Consider the following 23065-nt stretch of genomic DNA (forward strand, 5'->3'; position numbering starts at 1 on the left):
CCCCCACGGTCCCGGTGGGGGCTTATCCCTGTTTCCCGAGGTTTTCCCGCGGGTCACCGCGCGCTCCGGAGACAGGGGCGGGAGTGTTGGGAAGCATCTCCCCCTTCCCGGGGCTGTGGGTGCTGTGGGAGGCCGGAATTCCCGCCGGGATGAGGGTGGAGGGTGCTCGTTAAGGCTTGAGGGGCATCCGAAGGCACGGGATGGCGGCGGAGGATCCGAAGGCACGGAGGCGCGACGCCGGAAAAATCCCGTCAGCTCGATCCCAAGAATCCCGCTGGGTGATCCTGCCGAGCTTCTGCCTTCCCGCCCTCTGGAAGCGTCTCCCGGTCATCCAGCGGTCCGGGATCGCCGGGAGCCAGCTGGGAATGTCCTGGGCCGGCGGATCTCCGGATAACGCCGCGACGGCCGCGGCGGGATGAGCTCGGCACGGCCGGAATCCTGCGGGAAGAAGAAGAAGAAGAAGAAGAAGGAGGGATCATTAAACCCAGGGAGAGGCTCCCGCCCGACCCCGCGGCCGGTTCTCCCGGTTTCCTAAGCCGGGATAACTACAATCCACGTGGGAGGAATTCCCGACTCCTCCGGAGCCGCAGGGACACCTCGAAGCGAAGGGAAGGGAAGGGAAGGGAAGGGAAGGGGGGGGTTTTTAACCGGGAAGGGATCGCCGGGATCCGAGGCCGGAGATAAGGGAGATCCCGGCGCGTCCCGGCCGCGCCGGAGGATTCCGGGTGGGTGCGGAAAAACCGGGAGAGCCGCCGCCCCCGCGCCGGCGTCGCCCTCTGGGCAGGGCCGGGGCAGGAACGGGCGATTCCGCCCCGTGCGATTCCCAAACCGGCTTCTCCACACACCCCACACCCACCCACCCACCCTTCGGAATCGCGGCCGCTTCGCCGGGCAAAGTCCGGCGGGCGAAGGGAAGAATTCCGGGCGCCCTTAATCCGGGGCAAATCCCTTCGGAACGCCGAGGGAAAGGGCAAAGCCTCGGAAGGGGGTGGAGGGGGGTGGTGGTGGGGGGAGGGATCAGTCCCGCTTCGATCCCGCTGATCCCACCACGGGGGATCCCGCGGGGTCGATCCGGGGACGGATCCCGCCGGAGCCGCCGAGGCCAGGCCGGGAATGCCGACGGAAAAAACGGAGCCCAAGGTCCCCAAAGGGACCCTCAGGGGGACCCCAATGTCCCCAAGGGGAGGATTTGTCCCCCTGGGACCCTCAGGGGGACCCCGATGTCCCCAAGGGAGGATTTGTCCCCCTGGGACCCTCAGGGGGACCCCAATGTCCCCTGAAGACCTTTGAGGGGACCCCAATGTCCCCAGAGGGACCCTCAGGGGGACCCCAATGTCCCCAAGGGGACGATTTGTCTCCCTGGGATCCTCAAGGGGACCCCGATGTCCCCTGAAGACCCCTGAGGGGACCCAATGTCCCCAAGGGACCCTGAATGGGACCCCAATGTCCCCAAGAGACCTCAGGGGGACCCCAAGGGACCCCAAATGAGACCCCAGTGTCCCCAAGGGGAGGATTTGTCCCCCTGGGACCCTCAAGGGGACCCCGATGTCCCCAAGGGACCCTCAGGGGGACCCCAATGTCCCCTGAACACCCTTGAGGGGACCCCAACGTCCCCAAGGGGAGGATTTGTCCCCCTGGGACCCTCAAGGGGACCCCGATGTCCCCTGAAGACCCTTGAGGGACCCCAATGTCCCCAAGGGACCTTCAGTGGGACCCCAATGTCCCCAAGGGATCCCCAGAGGGACCCCGACGTCCCCTGAAGACCCTTGAAGGGAACCCCTCAACTGCTACACGAATCCCCCCCCAAAAATTCCCGAAACGGCCCCAAATTTCGGGAGCCGACCCGAAAAAAACCGGGAGGGTTTCCTTCCCTCCCCCCTGCCAGGGAATTTGGGATCCCCGTTCTCTGGGAAGGCGCCGCCGGATCCCGGCACGGGCGCGTTCCCGGGGCGGGGGGGGGGGGTGGGAATTTCCCTTTCAAATTTCTTTCCGACGGCCTCGAAAGGAAAAACCCCAAACCCGCCCGGCTGATCTTTTATTCATCGGGATTTACGGGAATCCAGGTCAGAGCCTGGAGCACCGGAGAGGCTCCGGGGGGGCGGGGGGGAAAAGGTGGGAATGGGGGGGGGAACGCCCTGGGGAGGGGTCAGAAGAGACCCCCTGGGCGACCCCAATGTCCCCAAAGGGACCCTGAATGAGACCCCAATGTCCCCAAGGGGAGGATTTGTCCCTCTGGGATCCTCAGTGGGACCCCAATGTCCCAGGGGACCCTCAGTGGGACCCCAATGTCCCAAGGGGAGGATTTGTCCCCCTGGGATCCTCAAGGGGACCCCGATGTCCCCAAGGACCCTCAGGGGAACCCCAATGTCCCCAAGGGGAGGATTTGTCCCCCTGGGACCCTCAAGGGGACCCCAATGTCCCCAAGGGACCCTGAATGGGACCCAAAGTCCCAGGTCCTGGGGATTGGGGGGGATGAGGAACCTGTTCCAGGGGACCCCCAAGTCCCCAAGGGACCCTCAGGGGGACCCCAATGTCCCCAAGGGAGGATTTGTCCCCCTGAGACCCCAAATGAGACCCCAATGTCCCCAAGGGAGGATTTGTCCCCTGAAGACCCTCAAGGGGAACCCGATGTCCCCAAGGGGACCCTGAATGGGACCCCAATGTCCCCAAGGGGAGGATTTGTCCCCCTGGGACCCTCAAGGGGACCCCGATGTCCCCTGAAGACCCTTGAGGGACCTCAATGTCCCCAAGGGACCCTGAATGAGACCCCAGTGTCCCAAAGGGACCCTCAGGGGGACCCAATGTCCCCAAGGGGAGGATTGTCCCCCTGGGATCCTCAAGGGGACCCAATGTCCCCAAGGGGAGGATTTGTCTCCCGGGACCCTCAAGGAGACCCCAATATCCCCAAGGGACCCTGAATGGGACCCCAATGTCCTCAAGGGGAGGATTTGTCCCCCTGGGACCCTCAAGGGACCCCGTTGTCCTCAAGGGACCCTCAGGGGAACCCCAATGTCCCCAAGGGGAGGATTTGTCTCCCCGGGACCCTCAAGGGGACCCCAATGTCCCCAAGGTACCCTCAGGGGACCCCAATGTCCCCAGGCCCTGGGATAGGGGAGGGGGAGAGGAACCTGTTCCAGGGGACCCCCAAGTCCCCAAAGGGACCCTCAGGGGGACCCAATGTCCCCAAGGGGAGGATTTGTCCCCCTGGGACCCTCAAGGGGACCCCGATGTCCCCTGAAGACCCCTGAAGGGCCCCCATGTCCCCAAACCCTGGGTCTGTCCCCAAACACCCCCACAAAAGGGACCCCCATGTCCCAGGGACCCCCCCAAGACCCCCACACCCCCAGGGACCCCCAGTTACCCCCCAAAAGGGACCCCCATGTCTCCAAGGCCCCAGGACCCCCCAGACCCCCCGAGGGGACCCCACACCCGCGGGACCCCCCTCCTCCCCCCCTAAAGGGACCCCCATGTCCCCAAGGCCCCAGGACCCCCCAGACCCCCCCGAGGGGACCCCCACACCCCTGGGACCCCCCTCCCTCCCCACTAAAGGGACCCCCATGTCTCCAAGAACCCAGGACCCCCCAGACACCCCCGAGGGACCCCCACACCCCGGGACCCCCCTCCCTCCCCCTAAAGGGACCCCCATGTCTCCAAGAACCCAGGACCCCCAGACACCCCCCGAGGGGACCCCCACACCCCCGGACCCCCCTCCCTCCCCCCTAAAGGGACCCCCATGTCTCCAAGGCCCCAGGACCCCCCAGACCCCCCCCGAGGGGACCCCACACCCCCGGGACCCCCCTCCCTCCCCCCTAAAGGGACCCCCATGTCTCCAAGGCCCCAGGACCCCCCAGACCCCCCCCGAGGGGACCCCCACCCCCGGGACCCCCTCCCTCCCCCTAAAGGACCCCCATGTCCCCAAGGCCCCAGGACCCCCAGACCCCCCCGAGGGGACCCCCACACCCCCGGGACCCCCTCCCTCCCCCCTAAAGGGACTCCCGTGTCCCCAAGGCCCCAGGACCCCCCCAAATCCCCCGAGGGGAACCCACACCCGCGGGACCCCCTCCCTCCCCACTAAAGGGACCCCCATGTCTCCAAGGCCCCAGGACCCCTCAGACCCCCCCGAGGGGACCCCCACAGCCCCGGGACCCCCCTCCCTCCCCCACAACGGGACCCCCCGTCCCAGTATCCCCCTCCCAGGGGAACCCCCGAGATCCCCCCCTTACCGGACCCCACGACCCCCCTCACACGACCCCCAAGCCCCAGGGTTTGTCCCCAGCCCCAGGCCCCCCGCAGTGTCCCCAGACCCCCCTCACAGCCCCCCATGTCCCCAAAGTCGCCCCTCATGTCCCCGGGCCTGTCCCACCTTCCTCCCCACCCCCTTCCCTTACCCCGGTCCCTCCCAACCCCTCGCCCCACGACTCCCACCCCCCGTCCCGCCTCCCGCGGCGCCCCCCGTGTCCCCGCACCCCGTCGCCCCCCGCCATCCCCCTTTTCCTCCCCACATCCCCCCTTTTCCTCACGTCCGTACCCGCGGCCTCCGGCCCTGCCCGCCGCGGCCGAGGCGGGGCCGTCGCCATGGCGACGGCGGCACTTCCGGCAACGCCGGAAGTGAGTGCGCCAGAATCCGGAAGTGACGCGCGACGCTCCCGCGGGCGCCGCCATCTTGAGCGTGGCGCCGCACCCAATATGGCGGTCGCGGCGGGGCGCCCCCTGGTGGGCGGGAGGGGGGGCGACACAAAAATTGGGGAACGTTTGGGGGGTCCTGGGACCTCCCCCCGAACCCCTGGTGGGCAGAGAGGGGGTCGACACAAAAACTGGGGAGGGTTTGGGGGGTCCTGGGACCTTCGCCCCGACCCCTGATGAGCAGAGGGGGTTGACACAAAAACTGGGGAGGGTTTGGGGGGTCCTGGGACCTCCCCCCGAACCCCTGGTGGGCAAAGAGGGGGTCGACACAAAAACTGGGGAGGGTTTGGGGGTCCTGGGACACCCCCCCCAACCCCTGGTGGGCAAAGGGGGTCGACACAAAAACTGGGAGGGTTTGGGGGTCCTGGGACCTCCCCCGAACCCTTGGTGGGCAAAGAGGGGGTCGACACAAAAACTGGGGAGGGTTTGGGGGGTCCTGGGACCCCTCCCCAACCGCTGGTGGGCAAAAAGGGGGTTGACATAAAAAGGGGCGAGGGTTTGGGGGTCCCAGGACCCCCCCTCCCCCGCAGAGGTCACCAAGTTTGTCTCACTGTCCCCCCCCCCGGGGTTTTGGGACCCCCTCAAGGTGACCCTGTGTCCCCCCAGGGCATCATGGTAAACCCCCCAACAGTGGGACCCCTCCCCAAGGGAATGGAAGGGACCCCCACAAACTTGTCCCCCAAAGGTGATGAGACGCCCCCAGTGTCCCCCCGCCCCAAATATTGGGGACCCCCCAATCCATGGGACTCCCCCACTCCCAGACACCCCCGATCCCATCCACAGCCCCCCAAAATCTGGGGGGGGGGGGGGGGCAGGTGGGGACCTTTGTCCCAGACGGGGGATTTGAGGGGCAGATTTGGGGTGAAAACCTTTAATGTGACAAGGCACGGAAGGACACGGGCACAGCTCCTCAGGACACGGTGTTGGTGTCACTGTGACAATCCCTGGGGACATGGTGTTTGTGTCACTGTGACAATCCCTGGGGACACGGCACCGTGTCACCATCGTGGTTCCTCAAGACATGGTGTTTGTGTCACTGTGACAATCCCTGGGGACATGGTGTTTGTGTCACTGTGACACTCCCTGGGGACACGGCATCGTGTCACCATCGTGGCTCCTCAGGACATGGTGGGTGTCACTGTGACAATCCCTGGGGACATGGTGTTTGTGTCATTGTGACAATCCCTGGGGACACGGCACCGTGTCACCATCGTGGCTCCTCAGGACATGGTGTTTGTGTCACTGTGACAATCCCTGGGGACATGGCATCGTGTCACCATCGTGGCTCCTTTGTGTCACCACAGTGTCCCCCCGTGTCACCGTCAGGGCTCCTTGGGGTCGAGCTTTGTGCACCACGGTGTCCCCTCAGGACATGGCATCGTGTCACCATCAGGGCTCCTTTGTGTCACTATGGTGTCCCCTCAGGACGTGGTATCGTGTCACCAAAAGGGCTTCTTGGGGCCGCGCTTTGCGTCACCATGGTGTCCCCTCAGGGTATGGCATTGTGTCACTGTGATGTCCCCTCAGGACACGGCGTCGTGTCACCATAAGGGCTCCTCTGTGTCACCAGTGTCCCCTCAGGATGTGGCATCGTGTCACTGTGATGTCCCCTCAGGACATGGTGTCATGTCACCGTCAGGGCTCCTTCAGGCTGAGCTTTGTGTCACCACAGTGTCCCCTCAGGACATGGCATCGTGTCACTGTGATGTCCCCTCAGGACGTGGCATTGTGTCACCATCAGGGCTCTTTGGGGCTGAGCTTTGTGTCACCACAGTGTCCCCTCAGGACATGGCATCGTGTCACTGTGATGTCCCCTTGAGAGTGATTGTGTCACCATCAGGGCTCCTTTGTGTCACCACAGTGTCCCCTCAGGACGTGGTATCGTGTCACCAAAAGGGCTTCTTGGGGCTGAGCTTTGTGTCACCACGGTGTCCCCTCAGGGCATGGCATCGTGTCACTGTGATGTCCCCTCAGGACACGGCGTCGTGTCAGCGTAGAGGCCCCTTGGGGCCGAGCTTTGTGTCACCACAGTGTCCCCTCAGGACATGGTGTCAATGTCACCGGCAGGGCTCCTTTGTGTCACCACAGTGTCCCCTCAGGACGTGGCATCGTGTCACTGTGATGTCCCTCAGGACGTGGCATTGTGTCACCATCAGGGCTCCTTTGTGTCCCCACAGTGTCCCCTCAGGACGTGGCATCGTGTCACCCTCATGGCTTCTTGGGGCCGAGTTTTGTGTCACCACAGTGCCCCTCAGGACATGGCATGGTGTCACTGTGATGTCCCCTCAGGACGTGGCATTGTGTCACCATCAGGGCTCCTTTGTGTCCCCACAGTGTCCCCTCAGGACGTGGCATCGTGTCACCCTCATGGCTTCCTGGGGCCGAGTTTTGTGTCACCACAGTGGACCCTCAGGACGTGGCATCGTGTCACTGTGATGTCCCCTTGAGATGTGGCATTGTGTCCCATCAGGGCTCCTTTGTGTCACCACAGTGTCCCTCAGGACGTGGCATCGTGTCACCAAAAGGGCTTCTTGGGCTGAGCTTTGTGTCACCACGGTGTCCCCTCAGGGCATGGCACTGTGTCACTGTGATGTCCCCTCAGGACACGGCGTCGTGTCAGCGTAGAGGGCCCTTGGAGCCGAGCTTTGTGTCACCACAGTGTCCCCTCAGGACATGGTGTCAATGTCACCGGCAGGGCTCCTTTGTGTCACCACAGTGTCCCCTCAGGACGTGGCATCGTGTCACTGTGATGTCCCCTCAGGACGTGGCATTGTGTCACCATCAGGGCTCCTTTGTGTCCCCACAGTGTCCCCTCAGGACGTGGCATCGTGTCACCCTCATGGCTTCTTGGGGCCGAGTTTTGTGTCACCACAGTGCCCCCTCAGGACATGGCACTGTGTCACTGTGATGTCCCCTCAGGACACGGCATCGTGTCACCATAAGGGTTTCTTGGGGCCAAGCTTTGTGTCACCATGGTGTCCCCTCAGGACATGGCATTGTGTCACCACAGTGTCCCCTCAGGACATGGCATTGTGTCACCATCAGGGCTCCTTTGTGTCACCACAGTGTCCCCTCAGGATATGGCGTTGTGTCACCATCAGGGCTCCTTTGTGTCACCACGGTGTCCCCTCAGGATGTGGCATCGTGTCACCATAAGGGCTTCTTGAGGTCGAGCTTTGTGTCACCGCGGTGTCCCTCAGGACATGGCATCGTGTCACTTTGATGTCCCCTCAGGACATGGTGTCATGTCACCGTCAGGGCTCCTTCAGGCTGAGCTTTGTGTCACCACAGTGTCCCCTCAGGACATGGCATCGTGTCACCATCAGGGCTCTTTGGGGCTGAGCTTTGTGTCACCACAGTGTTCCCTCAGGACATGGCATCGTGTCACTGTGATGTCCCCTCAGGACGTGGCATTGTGTCACCATCAGGGCTCTTCTGTGTCACCAGTGTCCCTCAGGACGTGGCATCGTGTCACCGTAAGGGCTTCTTGGGGTCGAGCTTTGTGTCACCACAGTGTCCCCTCAGGACACGGCGTCCTGTCACCATCAGGGCTCCTTTGTGTCACCACAGTGTCCCCTCAGGACACCCCGTGCCGTGTCACTGCGAGGGGACACGCGGTGTCCTGTCACGGGACAGCTGCTGGGGACAATCCCGTGCCCCCCGTCCCTCCTGCTGCTCCCTGCTCTTCCTCCACTCCTCCTCCTCCTCCTGCTGCTCCCTGCTCTTCCTCCACTCCTCCTCCTCCTCCCGGTCCAGGCGCTGCAGCTGCTGCTCCACCTCCTCGGGCACCGTCACTTCCAGAAGGTTCTCCAGCCCGCCTCGGGCTCGTCCCCGATCAGCACCTGGGGGGGACACGGGGACAGGGATGGTGGGACCCCACCCTGATCCTGTGGGATGGGACCCCCACCCTGATTCTGTGGGATGGGACCCCCACCCTGCCACTTGGGGCCTGGGACCAGGATCTGGGATCAGAACCAGGACCAGGATCTGGGACAAGGACTTGGGACCAGGATCTGGGACCAGAAAAAGGACCTGGGACCAGGATCTGGGAGAAGGACCAGGGCCAGGATGGGACAAGGACTCAGGACCAGGATCTGGGACCAGAAAAAAACCTGGGACCAGGATCTGGGACCAGAACCAGGAGCAGGATCTGGGACAAGGACTCGGGACCAGGATCATGACCAGGATCCGGGACCAGAACCAGGACCTGGGACAAGGACTTGGCAGCAGGAGCAGGACCTGGTACCGGACCAGGGACCTGGGACTTGGACCAGGACTTAGGACCAGGAGTAGAATCAGGATCAGGATCCAGGAGAACGACCTGAGACCAGGACATAGAACCAAGACCTGGGACCAGGACCCGGGACCAGGATCAGGACCTGGGACCAGGACCCAGGACCAGAATCGGGACCAAGACTTGAGACCAGGACCGAACCAGGACCAAAGACCAGGACCCAGGACCAGGACCTAGGACCAGAATCAGGACCAAAGACCAGGATTATGACCTGGTCTTTGGTCCCAGGACCCAGGACCAGGACTATGACCTGGGACCAGGACCAGGGCCAGAATCAGGACCAAAGAGCAGGACCATGACCTGCGATCAGGACCCAGGACCCAGGCCCAGAATCGGGACCAGCACCTGTGACCAGCACCAGGTCCAGTCTCCAGGCCCAGGCCGGGGGTCAGTCCCCTGCTGTCCCCACCCCACCATGACCCCCACTGACCTGGATGACTTTGGGGTCCCCCCACCGACCTGGATGACCTTGTGGTCCCCCCCACTGTCCTGGATGACCCTGTGGCAGGCCCTGAGCACCTTGTGGTCCCCCACTGACCTGGATGACCTAGGGGTCCCCCACTGACCTGGATGACCTTGTGGTCCCCCATGACCTGGATGACCTTGTGGTCCCCTCACTGACCTGGATGACCTTGGGGTCCCCCCACTGACCTGGATGACCTTGTGGCAGGCCCTGAGCACCTCGGGGTCCCCCCCACTGACCTGGATGACCTCAGGGTGCCTCCACTGACCTGGATGACCTTGTGGTAGGTCCTGAGCACCTCAGGGTCCCTCCACTGATCTGGATGACCTTGTGGCCCCCCACTGACCTGGATGACCCTGGGGTCCCCCACTGACCTGGATGACCTCGTGGTCCCCCACTGACCTGGATGACCCTGGGGTCCCCCACTGACCTGGATGACCTTGTGGTCCCCCCACTGACCTGGATGACCCTGGGGTCCCCCCACTGACCTGGATGACCCTGGGTCCCCCACTGACCTGGATGACCTTGTGGTCCCCTCACTGACCTGGATGACCTTGTGGTCCCCACTGACCTGGATCACCCTGTGGTCCCCCCACTGACCTGGATGACCTTGGGGTGCCCCCACTGACCTGGATGAGCTTGTGGCAGGCCTTGAGAACCTCAGGGTCCCCCCACTGACCTGGATGACCTCGGGGTGCCCTCCACTGACCTGGATGACCCTGGGGTCCCCCCACTGACCTGGATGACCTTGTGGTCCCCACTGACCTGGATGACCTTGGGGTCCCCCCACTGACCTGGATGACCCTGTGGCAGGCCCCGAGCACCTTGTGGCCCCCCCACTGACCTGGATGACCTCGCGGTCCCCCACTGACCAGGATGACCCTGTGGCCCCCCACTGACCTGGATGACCTTGTGGCCCCCCACTGACCTGGATGATCTTGTGGCCCCCCCACTGACCTGGATGACCCTGTGGCAGGCCCTGAGCACCTCGGGGTGCTCTCCACTGACCTGGATGACCTTGGGGTCCCCCCACTGACCTGGATGACCTTGTGGCAGGCCCTGAGCACCTGTGGTCCCCCACTGACCTGGATGACCCTGTGGCCCCCCCACTGACCTGGATGACCTTGTGGCCCCCCACTAACCTGGATGACCTTGTGGCAGGTCCTGAGCACCTCGGGGTCCCTCCACTGACCTGGATGACCGTGGGTCCCCCCACTAACCTGGATGACCTTGGGGTCTCCCCACTGACCTGGATGACCTTGGGGTCCCCCCACTGACCTGGATGACCTTGGGGTCCCCACTGACCTGGATGACCTTGTGGTCCCCCCACTAACCTGGATGACCTTGGGGTCTCCCCACTGACCTGGATACCTTGGGGTCCCCCCACTGACCTGGATGACCCTGGGGTCCCCCCACTGACCTGGATGACCTTGGGGTCCCCCCACTGACTGGATGACCCTGTGGTCCCCCCACTGACCTGGATGACCTTGCGGTCCCCCACTGACCTGGATGACCTTGGGGTGCCCCCACTGACCTGGATGACCTTGTGGCAGGCCTTGAGAACCTCAGGGTCCCCCCACTGACCTGGATGACCTCGGGGTGCCCTCCACTGACCTGGATGACCCTGGGGTCCCCCACTGACCTGGATGACCTTGTGGTCCCCACTGACCTGGATGACCCTGGGGTGCCCCCACTGACCTGGATGAGCTTGTGGCAGGCCTTGAGAACCTCAGGGTCCCCCACTGACCTGGATGACCTCGGGGTGCCCTCCACTGACCTAGATGACCCTGGGGTCCCTCCACTGACCTGGATGACCTTGTGGCAGGCCCTGAGAACCTCGGGGTCCCCCACTGACCTGGATGACCTCGGGGTGCCCCCACTGACCTGGATGACCCTGTGGCAGGCCCTGAGCACCCCATGACCCCCCACTGACCTGGATGACCTTGTGGCCCCCTTACTGACCTGGATGACCTTGTGGACCCCCACTGACCTGGATGACCTTGGGCAGGCCCTGAGCACCTTGTGGTCTCCCCACTGACCTGGATGACATCGTGGTCCCCCCACTGACCTGGATGACCTTGTGGCAGGCCCTGAGCACCTCGGGGTCCCTCCACTGACCTGGATGACCCTGGGGGCCCCCCCCACTGACCTGGATGACCTTGTGGCAGGCCCTGAGCACCTTGTGGTCCCCCCACTGACCTGGATGACATCGTGGTCCCCCCACTGACCTGGATGACCTTGTGGCAGGCCCTGAGCACCTCGGGGTCCCTCCACTGACCTGGATGACCCTGGGGGCCCCCCCCACTGAGGATGACCTTGTGGACCCCCACTGACCTGGATGACCTTGGGCAGGCCCTGAGCACCTCGGGGTCCCTCCACTGACCTGGATGACCTTGTGGCCCCCCCACTGACCTGGATGACCTTGTGGCAGGCCCCGAGCACCTTGTGGGCCCCCCACTGACCTGGATGACTCGTGGTCCCCCCACTGACCTGGACCTTGTGGACCCCCACTGACCTGGATGACCTTGGGCAGGTCCTGAGCACCTCGGGGTCCCTCCACTGACCTGGATGACCTTGTGGCCCCCCCACTGACCTGGATGACCTTGTGGCAGGCCCTGAGCACCTTGTGGTCCCCCCACTGACCTGGATGACCCTGGGGTCCCCCCACTGACCTGGATGACCCTGGCAGGTCCTGAACACCCCATGACCCCTCACTGACCTGGATGACCCTGTGGCAGGCCTGAGCACCTCGGGTGCCCCCCACTGACCTGGATGACCTTGTGGCCCCCTTACTGACCTGGATGACCTTGTGGCAGGCCCTGAGCACCTCGGGTCCCTCTCCCAGCCGTGCAGCTCCCTCAGCACCACGTAGGTGCCCGGGCCCTCAGCAGGCGCCGGCCGGGCCCCGTGGCCGTCAGCTGAGGGGACAGGGCAGGTCTTGGGGACAGACCCTCTCCAGGGACAATCCCAGCAATCCCAGCTTCTCCTCAGGGATCCAGCCCGCCCTGGTGGCCCCTCACTGCACTGTCGCCATCAGGGCCTTGTCAAAACCCAAAAATCCTCACTGAAGGCCCCAAATCCTCATTGAATTCCCCAAATCCTCACTGACCCCCAATCCTCACTGAAACCCCCAAAAACCCTCAGTGAAGTCCCCAAATCCTCACTGAACTCCCAAATCCTCACTGAACCCCCAAATCCTCACTGACACCCCCAAAAACCCTCATTGAAGTCCCCAAATCCTCATTGAATTCCCCAAATCCTCACTGAACCCCCAAATCCTCACTGAACCCCCCAAATCCTCACTGAGATCCCCAAAAACCCTCACTGAAGTTCCCAAATCCTTACTGAAGTCCCCAAATCCTCACTGAACTCCCCCAAATCCTCACTGAAACCCCCAAAAACCTTCATTGAACTCCCCAAATCCTCACTGAACCCCCCAAAATCTCACTGAACTCCCAAAACCCCTCACTGAACTCCCCAAATCCTCACTGAACCCCAAAAAACCATCACTGAACCCCAAAAAAACCCTCATTGAATCCAGAAATCCTCACTGAACCCCAAAGATCCTCAGTGAAGTCCCAAATCCTCAGTGAAAGCCCCAAAAACCCTCACTGAAGTCCCAAAATCCTCACTGAACCCCCAAAAAACCCTCACTGAATCCCCAAAAACCCTCACTGAAGTCCCCAAATCCTCACTGAACTCCTAAATCCTCACTGAACCCCAAAGATCCTCAGTGAAGTCCCCAAATCCTCACTGAACCCCAAAAACCTTCACTGAATCCCCAAAAACCCTCACTGAACCACCAAATCCTCACTGAACCCCAAAAACCCCTCATTGATCCTGAAATCCTCACTGAACCCCAAAGATCCTCACTGAACCCCAAAGATCCTCAGTGAACCCCAAAAGTCCTCATTGAACCCCCAAACCCCCTCCCTGAACCCCCAACCCCCTCCCTGAACCCCCAAACCCCTCCCTGAACCCCAAAAACCCCTCCCTGAACCCCAAAACCCCTCCCTGAGTCCCCCAAACCCCTTCCTGAACCCCCCAAACCCCTCCCTGAACCCCCCAAAACCCTCCCTGAACGCCAAAATCCCTCCCTGAGTCCCCAAACCCCTCCCTGAGTCCCCCAAACCCCTCCCTGAACCCCCAAAATCCCTCCCTGAGTCCCCAAACCCCTCCCTGAACCCCCCAAAACCCTCCCTGAGTCCCCAAACCCCTCCCTGAACCCCCAAAACCCTCCCTGAACCCCCAAATCCCTCCCTGAGCCCCCCCAAACCCCTCCCTGAGCCCCCCAAACCCCTCCCTGACCCCCCCAAACCCCTCCCTGAGTCCCCCAAACCTCTCCTTGAACCACAAACCCCCTCATTGAACTCCAAAAGTCCTCACTGAATCCCCAAAACCCTCACTGAACCCCCCAAATTCTCACTGAACCCCCAAAACCCCCCCCTGAACCCCAAAAACCCCTCCCTGAGCCCCCAAACCCCTCCCTGAACCCCCAAACCCCCCTTGAACCCCCAAAACCCCTCCCTGAACCCAATCCCAATTTTCCCACTGGGAATTTTCCCCCCCTGGACCCACCAACAGGAGGGTTTCCAGCAGCATCTTCCGGATTTCGGGATCCTCTTCCGCTTTTGTCCTCGGGGAGGTACTGAAGGTCCAGGGGGAGCTCTGGGGGGATCAGGGACACCCTCAGGGGACCCCCAGACCCCAAAATCCCACTGACACCCCCCCAGATCCCAATAACCCCCCCAGATCCCAAAATCCCTCTGACACCCCCCCAGATCCCAAATCCCAATGACACCCCCCCCAGATCCCAAAATCCCACTGACACCCCCCCGGATCCCAAAATCCCAATGACACCCCCCCCAGATCCCAAAATCCCAATGACACCCCCCCGATCCCAAATCCCAATGACACCCCCCCCAGATCCCAAAATCCCAATGACACCCCCGGATCCCAAAATCCCACTGACACCCCCAGATCCCAAAATCCCAGATCCAATTCCAGATCCTGGATCCAACCCCAGATCCAAGCCCAGATCCAACCTCGGATCCCAAATCCAACCCCAGATCCAACCCCAGATCCCAGATCCAAGCCCAGATCCAATCCCAGATCCAACCCTGGATCCAACCCCAGATCCAACCCCGGATCCAACCCCAGATCCAAGAACAAACTCCGGATCCAACCCCAGATCCAACCCCAGATCCAACCCTGCTCCAACCCCAGATCCAAGATCAACTCTGGATCCAAGCCCAGATCCCGGATCCAATCCCAGATCCAACCCGGATCCAACCCCGGATCCAAGATCAAACTCCGGATCCAACCCTGGATCCACCCTCAGATCCAAGCCCAGATCCAAGCCCAGATCCAAGATCAAACTCCAGATAAACCCCGGATCCAACCCCAAATCCCAGATCCAACCCCAGATCCACCCCGGATCCAGATCAACTCCGGATCCAACCCTGGATCCAACCTCAGATCCACCCCGGATCTGACCCCAGATCCCGGATCCAACCCCAGATCCAACCCCAGATCCAACCCCAGATCCCGGATCTGACCCCGGATCCAAGCCCAGATCCCGGATCCAACCCCAGATCCTGGATCCAACCCCAGATCCAAGCCCAGATCCAACCCCTGGTTCCCAGATCCCACCCGGATCCAGCTCCATCCCCACCCCCCTCCAGGCCCGCCCTCCCCCATTTCCCCCCCATCCCGGACCATCCCTCTCCAACCCTTTTCCTGGAATATCCCCGGGATACAGCGCCCCAGGCCCTGTGAGCTCCAGCAGCCCCATCCAGCCCTTCCCTCATCCCCCAGCAGGATCCCTGGGAGCAGCTGGGGTGGTTGGGACAGGACCCCTGCCCCACAGGATCCCTCAGGATCCCCCTGGATGCCCCTGGATGCCCCTGGATCCCCCTGGATCCGCACTCACGCTCCATCTCCTCCTCGGGGAGCTCCTGGGGCCCGCCAGGGGAGCAGCAGGAACGGGAGCAGATCCACGGCCTCGCCCAGGAGCCGCTCGTGGTGCTCTGGGGGGACACGGAGACCAAACTGGTGACACTGGCACACACTGGGACCATTCCCGGCCCCATTCCGGGCCCATTCCTGCCCCATTCCTGGCCCATTCCCATCCCATTCCCATCCCATTCCCGGCCCCATTCCCATCTCCATTCCCAGCCCCATTCCGCCATGCCGGCCCCATCCTCCCCATTCCTGCCCCATTCCCGGCCCATTCCCAGCCCCATTCCACCCATCCCCATTCCCATTCCCGCCACATTCCCATCCCCATCCCCATTCCCATTCCCAGCCCCATTCCCATTCCCGGCCACATTCCCAGCCATTCCTGCTCCATTCCTGGCCCCATCCCATCCCCATTCCCAACCCCATTCCTGCTCCATTCCCAACCCCATTCCCACCCCATTCCCATTCCCACCCCATCCCCACCCCATCCCCACCCCATTCCATCCCCATTCCCGCCCCATTCCCGCCCCATTCCCGTCCCATTCCCATCCCCATTCCCATCCCCATCCCCATTCCCACCCCATCCCCACCCATTCCCATCCCCATTCCACACCCCATTCCAACCCCATTCCCAATGCCATTCCCACCCATTCCCACCCCATTCCCACCCCATTCCCTGTCCCATTCCCACCCCATTCCCTGTCCCATTCCCATCCCATTCCCTGTACCATTCCCACCCCATTCCCCCCCATTCCCATTCCCAATATAACCCATTCCCATCCCCATTCCCCGCCCATTCCGTCCCATTCCCCACCCCATCCCACCCCATTCCCACCCCATTCCAGCCCCATCCCCTTCCCACCCATCCCCACCCAATCCCATCTCATTCCACCATTCCCACCCATTCCCTGCACCATTCCCACCATTCCCACCCCATTCCCAGCCCCTTCCCAGCCCCATTCCCACCCCATCCCCATCCCCCATTCCATCCCCATTCCCATCCCCATTCCATCTAATTCCCGCCCATTCCATTCCCACCCCATTCCCTGTCCCATTCCACCCCATTCCCTGTCCCATTCCCACCCACTTCCACCCCATTCCCACTCATTCCCACCCCCATTCCCATCCCCATTCCCATCCCATTCCCATCCCATTCCATTCCCGCCCCCACCTCCCGCCCCATTCCCATCCCCATTCCCATTCCCGCCCCATTCCCATCCCATTCCCACCCTATTCCCATCCCCACTCACCCCACCCATCCCATTCCCAGCCCCATTCCCGCCCCATTCCCGCCCCATTCCCGCCCCATTCCCGCCATTCCCGCCCCAATCCCAGCCCCATTCCCACCCCTTCCCATCCCCATTCCCATTCCCATTCCCTGTGCCATTCCCACCCCATTCCCAGTCCCATTCCACCCCATTCCCATCCCATTCCCACCCCATCCCCACCCCATTCCCATCCCCATTCCCACCTCATTCCCATCCCATTCCCATCCCCATCCCCCCCATTCCCACCCCATTCCCATCCCCATTCCCGTCCCCATTCCCACCCATTCCCATTCCCATCCCCATTCCCGGCCCCGTTCCCACCCCATTCCCAGTACCATTCCCACCCCATTCCCACCCATTCCCCCCCATTTCCAGCCCATTCCAGCCCCATTCCCACCCATTCCACCCCATTCCCATCCCCATTCCATCCCCATTCCCACCCCATTCCACCCCATTCCCATCTCCATTCCCACCCCATTCCCATCCCCATTCCCATTCCCATTCCATCCCCATTCCATCCCCATTCCCATCCCCATTCCCATCCCATTCCCGCCCCCATTCCTGCTCCATTCCCACCCCATTCCCGCCCCATTCCTGCCCCATTCCCGCCCCATTCCTGCTCCATTCCCACCCCATTCCCATCCCCATTCCCAGCCCCATTCCCGGCACATTCCCTTCCCCATTCCATCCCCATCCCCTCTCCATTCCCACCCATTGCCATCCCCATTCCCCCCCATTCCGGTCCCATTCCCACCCCATTCCTGGTGCCATTCCCATACCATTCCCACCCATTCCCAGTCCCATTCCCACCCTATCCTGGCCCCATTCCCATCCCCATTCCCACCCTGTTCCCATCTCCTTCCCATCCCCATTCCCATTCCCGGCCCCATTCCCAGCCCACTCCCACCCAATTCCCAGTCCCTTTCCGGCCCATTCCCAGCCCATTCCTGCCCCTTTCCGGCCATTCCCGGCCCACTCCCACCCCATTCCCATCCCCATTCCCATCCCCAAATCCCATTCCCAGCCCCATTCCCAGCCCCATTCCAGTCCCATTCCCACCCCATTCCCATCTCCATTCCAATCCCATCCTGCCCCATTCTCAGCCCCATTCCCACCCCATTCCCGGCCCCACATTCCCACCCCATTCCCACCCCCATCCCCATTCCCACCCCCATTCCCCCATTCCTGGCCCATTCCCATCCCATTCCCGGCCCCATTCCCAGTCCCATTTCACCCCATTCCCGGGGATCTCACCGTGCTGGAAGCAGCAGTTCCTGAGGGCCCCCACGACCCCCCTGCGGAGCTCCAGGGAATTCTGGGATTGGAGAGGGGCAGGAGCCGCTGCACCACCCGCCTGGAACGTCGGAATGGCGGCACTTATTAACTCACAACTCAGGGAAAAGCCACTTAAAAACTAATAAAATCATAAAATACATTTATAAAGAAATGTCTGCGTCTATGCGCGTTAAACCGCTAATTAAGCCGCTAATTAAACCACTAATCAAAGCACTAATTAACCCAAGGCCCACGGCCCACATTCCCACATCCCCCGGCCCCCCTTCCCGGGCGCTCACCGGGCGGGTCGAGGATGGCGGCCCTGCCCTGGGGGTGCGGCTGAGGTTGCAGAGGAGCGGCCCGAGGTGCGGCGGCAGCTCCGCGGGATCCCCGAGCAGCGGCGGCCCCAGCGCGGGCGGCAGCGCCCGCAGCACCCCCGGCACGGCCCGGGGCTCCCGGCTCACGTTGGCCAACACCCCGCAGGCCCAACCCGCGGGCAGGAGAGCCGCCAGCGCCGGCAGCTCCTCCAGCAGCGGCTCCAGGGCCGCCGGTTCGGCCGACGCGTTGAGCAGCGCCGACCCGGCCGCGGCCGCCCCGCGGGACGGGGCCCGACGCCGCCAGCGCCAGCAGGGCCCGCAAGGCCGCGGGGCTGCCCGCCAGCAACCGCCGCCCCGCCGCGCCGCCCGACAGCGACAGCGCGGCCTCCGCCGCCGCCGCGGCCGCGGGGGAGGACGGAGAGAGCAGCGCCGTGAGCTCCGACAGCGCCGCCGCCTCCTCGGCCTTGGCCTCCATGTTCTCCTCCTCCTTCTTCTCCGCCGCCGCCATTGCTGTCGCGCCGGCGTTGCTCGGCAACCGCGCGATGGGCGGGTCTAACAGCCAATCACACGCGGGGGCGGAGGGACGTGAGCCAATGGGCTGCCAGTGGGGGCGGGACATGGGGAAGGGAAGAGGCGGGACGGCCCCTCGGACACGGCCACAATTAGGCCGCGGGTCTAATTAGGCCACGCCACGCCCCGACAGCACCGGGGGAGCCTCGGTCGTGGCCGCCACCGACGCCTCGGCCGCCCCCGGGGCCAGCAGCACCCTCAGCTCCGGCACCGCCGGCTCCGCCATGGCGGGGAGCGCGCATGGCGGCGTCGCCCGGCAACCGCCGTGACGGGCGGGCCTAACAGCCAATCAGAGCCGCGGAAATAGAAAGGAAGGAGGGATAAGCCAATGGAATGCGATGCGGCCGCCGGAAGGGGAGGGACATGGGGAAAGAGGCATTCTGGGAAGGGAAGTCCGTACGGAACCACCCGGAAGCGGCGCAGGGATCGGGATCAGATCGGGATCGGGATCAGGACCGGGATCGGGATTAAGGGGGGCCCGGACCCCTCCAGGCTCGGCGGGGATGTTCCACGGGATCGCGGGCCCGGCCGGGATGGGCGGTGAGAGCCGGGGACGGAGGGGGGGTGTCCCGGAGGTTCCCGGTGAGGGGTCTCCGGGAGGTTCCTGGGGTTTCCCGGAGGTTCCCGGTGAGGGGTCTCCGGGAGGTTCCTGACTTTTCCCGAAGGGTCCCGGTGCTCCCACCCCCTCTAACGCCGCCACCCCTCCTTCCCTTCGCAGCCCCCGGGAACAACCGGAGCTGTACGAGGTGAGTGGGGACCCCCCCCCACACACACAAACACCCCGAACTGGGGCCGGTCTGGGGTCGCCCCCGTGACCGACCCCCCCCTCATTGTCCCCCCGGGCCTGACCCCCCGTGACCGACCCCCCCATTGTCCCCCCGCAGGAGGTGAAGCTCTACAAGAACGGCCCGCGAGAGGGGAGAAGTAAGTGAGGAGCGTGGGGGGGGGGGTTCCCGGGATTTTGGGGAGGGGTGGGGGTGGGATTTGGGGGGGAAGATCCCCTGGTCCCACCTCCGGGCCCGGGGGGAGCAGAGGGGCTGGGAGAGGGAGGGTTTGGGGCACCGGGGGTGGCACCAGACCCCCTTTTCCGTTGGGGCATTCTTGGGACCCCCTTTTCCCCATCAACAGCCCCCCCTGTTGTCCATCCCAGACCCCTCCTGGGGCCCACTGTGTCATCCCAGACCCCTCCTGGGACCCCCCTGTGTCCATCCCAGACCCCTCCTGGGACCCCCTGTGTCCATCCCAGACCCCTCCTGGGACCCCTGTGTCCATCCCAGACCCTCCTGGGACCTCCTTCTCCATCCCAGACCCCTCCTGGGACCCCCTTCTCCATCCCAGACCCCTCGTGTCCATTCCTGTTCCCTCCTGTGACCCCCTTCTTCATCCCTGTCCCTTCCTGGACCCTCTTCTCCATCAACAGCCTCCCTGTGTCCATTCCTGTCCCCTCCTGGGACCCTCTTCTCCGTCAACAGCCTCCCTGTGTCCATCCCCATCCCCTCCTGGGACCCCCTTCTCCATCCCAATCCCCTCCTGGGACCCCCTGTGTCCATCCCTGTCCCCTCCTGGGACCCCCTTCTCCATCCCAGACTCCCCTGTGTCCATCTCTGTCCCCTCCTGGGACCCCCTTCTCCATCACCCCCAATTCTCCATCCTCTTCCCTTCTCTCCAATGTGGTTCCCCCCGGTCCCCTCTTTTCATCCTGGTCCTTCCCAGGATCCCGTTATCTCACCACGGTCCTTCCTGGGATCCCGTTGTCCATCCTGGTCCCCTCTTCTCCTTCCCATTCCATCCCAGGACAATGTTCTCCATCCTGGTCCCCTTCTCTCCATCCTGGTCCCTCCTGGGACAATGTTCTTCATCCTGGTCCTCTCTCCTCCATCCTGGTCCCCTCCTGGGACAATATTCTCCATCCTGGTCCCCTTCTCTCCTTCCTGCTCCATCCCAGGACAATGTTCTCCATCCTGGTCCCCTCTTCTCCTTCCTGGTCCATCCCAGGACAATGGTTCTCCATCCTGGTTCCTCCTGGGACACCACTGTCCCTCCTGATCATTCCTGGAACCCCCTCTCCATCATCATCTCCCAGTGTTCCGTCCTGATCCTTCAGGGACACCTCTGTCCATCCTGGTCCCTCTTGGGACAATGTTCTCCATCCTGGTCCCTTTCTCTCCATCCTGGTCCATCCTCGGACAATGTTCTCCATCCTGGTCCCTCCTGGGACAATGTTTTCCATCCTGGTCCCTCCTGGGACAATATTCTCTATCCTGGTCCCTCCTGGACATCTTTCTCATCCTGGTCCCCTTCTTTCCTTCCTGGTCCCTTCTGGGACAATATTCTCCATCCTGGTCCATCCCAGGACAATGTTCTCCATCCTGGTCCCTTTCTTTCCATCCTGGTCCATCCTAGGACGATATTCTCCATCCTGAGACAATGTTTTCCATCCTGGTCCATCCCAGGACAATGTTTTCCATCCTGGTCCCTTTCTCTCCATCCTGGTCCATGCCAGGACAATGTTCTCCACCCTGGTCCCCTTCTCTCCATCCTGGTCCATGCCAGGACAATGTTCTCCACCCTGGTCCCCTTCTCTCCATCCTGGTCCATGCCAGGACAATGTTCTCCACCCTGGTCCCCTTCTCTCCATCCTGGTCCATGCCAGGACAATGTTCTCCATCCTGGTCCCTTTCTCTCCATCCTGGTCCCTCCTGGGACAATGTTTCCATCCTGGTCCATCCCAGGACAATGTTTTCCATCCTGGTCCATCCCAGGACAATGTTCTCCATCCTGGTCCCTCCTGGGACAATGTCTCCATCCCGGTCCCTTCTGGGACAATGTTCTCCATCCTGGTCCCTCCTGGGACAATGTTCTCCATCCTGGTCCCTCCTGGGACAATGTTCTCCATCCTGGTCCATCCCAGGACAATGTTCTCCATCCCGGTCCCTTTCCCAGGACAATGTTCTCCATCCTGGTCCCTCCTGGGACATCTTTCTCCATCCTGGTCCCCTTCTTTCCTTCCTGGTCCCTTCTGGGACAATGTTCTCCATCCTGGTCCATCCCAGGACAATGTTCTCCATCCTGGTCCCTTTCTCTCCATCCTGGTCCATCCTAGGACGATATTCTCCATCCTGAGACAATGTTTTCCATCCTGGTCCATCCCAGGACAATGTTTTCCATCCTGGTCCCTTTCTCTCCATTCCTGGTCCATGCCAGGACAATGTTCTCCACCCTGGTCCCCTTCTCTCCATCCTGGTCCCTCCTGGGACAATGTTCTCCATCCTGGTCCATGCCAGGACAATGTTCTCCATCCTGGTCCCTCCTGGGACAATGTTCTCCATCCTGGTCCATCCCAGGACAATGTTCTCCATCCTGGTCCCTCCTGGGACAATGTTCTCCATCCTGGTCCCTCCTGGGACAATGTTCTCCATCCCGGTCCCTTTCCCAGGACAATGTTCTCCATCCTGGTCCATCCCAGGACAATGTTCTCCATCCTGTCCATCCCAGGACAATGTTCTCCATCCCGGTCCCTTTCCCGGGACACGGCCCATCCCTCCCTGTCCCCCCAGGTACGACAACATGGCCGAGCTGTTTGCGGTGGTGAAGACGCTCCAGGCCCTGGAGAAGGCCTACATCAAGGACTGTGTGTCCCCCAACGAGTGAGTGAGGCAGCTGGGAGCATCCCAGATCCTGGGATGGGATGGGATGGGATGGGATGGGGTGGGATGGGATGGGATGGGATGGGATGGGACCCCCTTGTGCCCCCTCCCTGTGCCCCCATTCCCACCCCAGGCCTACATCAAGGACTGTGTGTCCCCCAACGAGTGAGTGAGGGAGTTGGGAGCATCCCAAATCCTGGGATGGGATGGGATGGGATGGGATGGGATGGGATGGGATGGGATCCCCCCTGTGCCCCCATTCCCAGTCCAGGTCCTGGAAAAGGCCTCCAGGACTGTAGGGAATCTGGGAGTCTGGGACATCCCAAATCCTTGGGTTGGGATGGATTGGGACCCTCTTGTGCCCCTATTCCCAGTCCAGGCCCTGGACACAAGGATTGTGTGTCCCCCAAAGAGTGAAGGATCTGGGAACATCCCAAATCCTTGGGATAGGGATGGGATGGGATGGGATGGGACACCCCCTTGTGCCCCCTCCCTGTGCCCCCATTCCCACTCCAGGCCTACATCAAGGACTGTGTGTCCCCCAACGGTGAGTGAGGGAGTTGGGAGCATCCCAAATCCTGGGATGA

The 23065-nt window shown here is 62.7% G+C and overlaps 5 protein-coding genes across 14 annotated transcripts in view; 1 reads left to right on the forward strand and 4 right to left on the reverse strand.

Annotated features, from left to right (window-relative positions):
- Positions 1–152: 152 nt before the first annotated feature.
- LOC116798016 lies at positions 153–4622 on the reverse strand. Of its 2 annotated transcripts, XM_032710077.1 has the most exons (3): positions 4529–4622; positions 649–948; positions 153–438 (listed from the first exon to the last, which is right to left on the reverse strand). In XM_032710077.1, the coding sequence occupies exons 1-3, from the start codon at positions 4575–4577 to the stop codon at positions 170–172; spliced, it is 618 nt and encodes a 205-aa protein (XP_032565968.1). In that variant the 5' UTR covers positions 4578–4622; the 3' UTR covers positions 153–169. The 2 variants fall into 2 exon arrangements, with proteins under 2 accessions (XP_032565968.1, XP_032565977.1); XM_032710086.1 differs by lacking the exon at positions 649–948 and having other exon boundaries at positions 4529–4621.
- Positions 4623–8150: 3528 nt separating this feature from the next.
- Positions 8151–9567, reverse strand: LOC116793001. Its single transcript, XM_032700538.1, has 4 exons — positions 9544–9567; positions 9005–9227; positions 8803–8922; positions 8151–8696 (listed from the first exon to the last, which is right to left on the reverse strand). Exons 1-4 carry the CDS (start codon positions 9565–9567, stop codon positions 8281–8283), a joined length of 783 nt encoding a protein of 260 aa, XP_032556429.1. The 3' UTR covers positions 8151–8280.
- On the reverse strand, positions 8425–19021 carry HGH1 (HGH1 homolog). 8 transcript variants are annotated; one of them, XM_032709934.1, is made up of 9 exons: positions 18244–19021; positions 17924–18023; positions 15373–15469; positions 14019–14108; positions 12247–12358; positions 11305–11382; positions 10407–10427; positions 9629–9688; positions 8439–8525 (listed from the first exon to the last, which is right to left on the reverse strand). In XM_032709934.1, the coding sequence occupies exons 1-5, from the start codon at positions 18878–18880 to the stop codon at positions 12299–12301; spliced, it is 984 nt and encodes a 327-aa protein (XP_032565825.1). In that variant the 5' UTR covers positions 18881–19021; the 3' UTR covers positions 8439–8525; positions 9629–9688; positions 10407–10427; positions 11305–11382; positions 12247–12298. The 8 variants fall into 8 exon arrangements, with proteins under 8 accessions (XP_032565834.1, XP_032565794.1, XP_032565825.1 ...); XM_032709952.1 differs by lacking the exon at positions 8439–8525 and adding an exon at positions 9473–9496 and having other exon boundaries at positions 9580–9688; XM_032709923.1 differs by lacking the exons at positions 8439–8525; positions 9629–9688 and adding exons at positions 10081–10128; positions 10458–10507.
- Positions 18651–22514, forward strand: LOC116798029 (collagen alpha-2(I) chain-like). 2 transcript variants are annotated; one of them, XM_032710097.1, is made up of 4 exons: positions 18651–19451; positions 19497–19577; positions 19716–19755; positions 22389–22514. In XM_032710097.1, the coding sequence occupies exons 1-4, from the start codon at positions 19170–19172 to the stop codon at positions 22421–22423; spliced, it is 438 nt and encodes a 145-aa protein (XP_032565988.1). In that variant the 5' UTR covers positions 18651–19169; the 3' UTR covers positions 22424–22514. The 2 variants fall into 2 exon arrangements, with proteins under 2 accessions (XP_032565988.1, XP_032565998.1); XM_032710107.1 differs by having other exon boundaries at positions 19029–19371; positions 19550–19577; positions 22389–22511.
- A 328-nt stretch (positions 22515–22842) lies between these two features.
- TONSL (tonsoku like, DNA repair protein) overlaps positions 22843–23065 on the reverse strand; it is a 5687-nt gene continuing 5464 nt past the window's right edge. Inside the window, exon 4 of the mRNA XM_032700847.1 lies at positions 22843–22860. Within this exon, the coding sequence (XP_032556738.1) occupies positions 22843–22860 (18 nt within the window). The remainder of the gene's footprint in view (positions 22861–23065) is intronic.

The sequence above is a fragment of the Chiroxiphia lanceolata genome, chromosome 1, assembly GCF_009829145.1.
Source record: "Chiroxiphia lanceolata isolate bChiLan1 chromosome 1, bChiLan1.pri, whole genome shotgun sequence".
NCBI classification, from domain to species: Eukaryota; Metazoa; Chordata; class Aves; order Passeriformes; family Pipridae; genus Chiroxiphia; species Chiroxiphia lanceolata.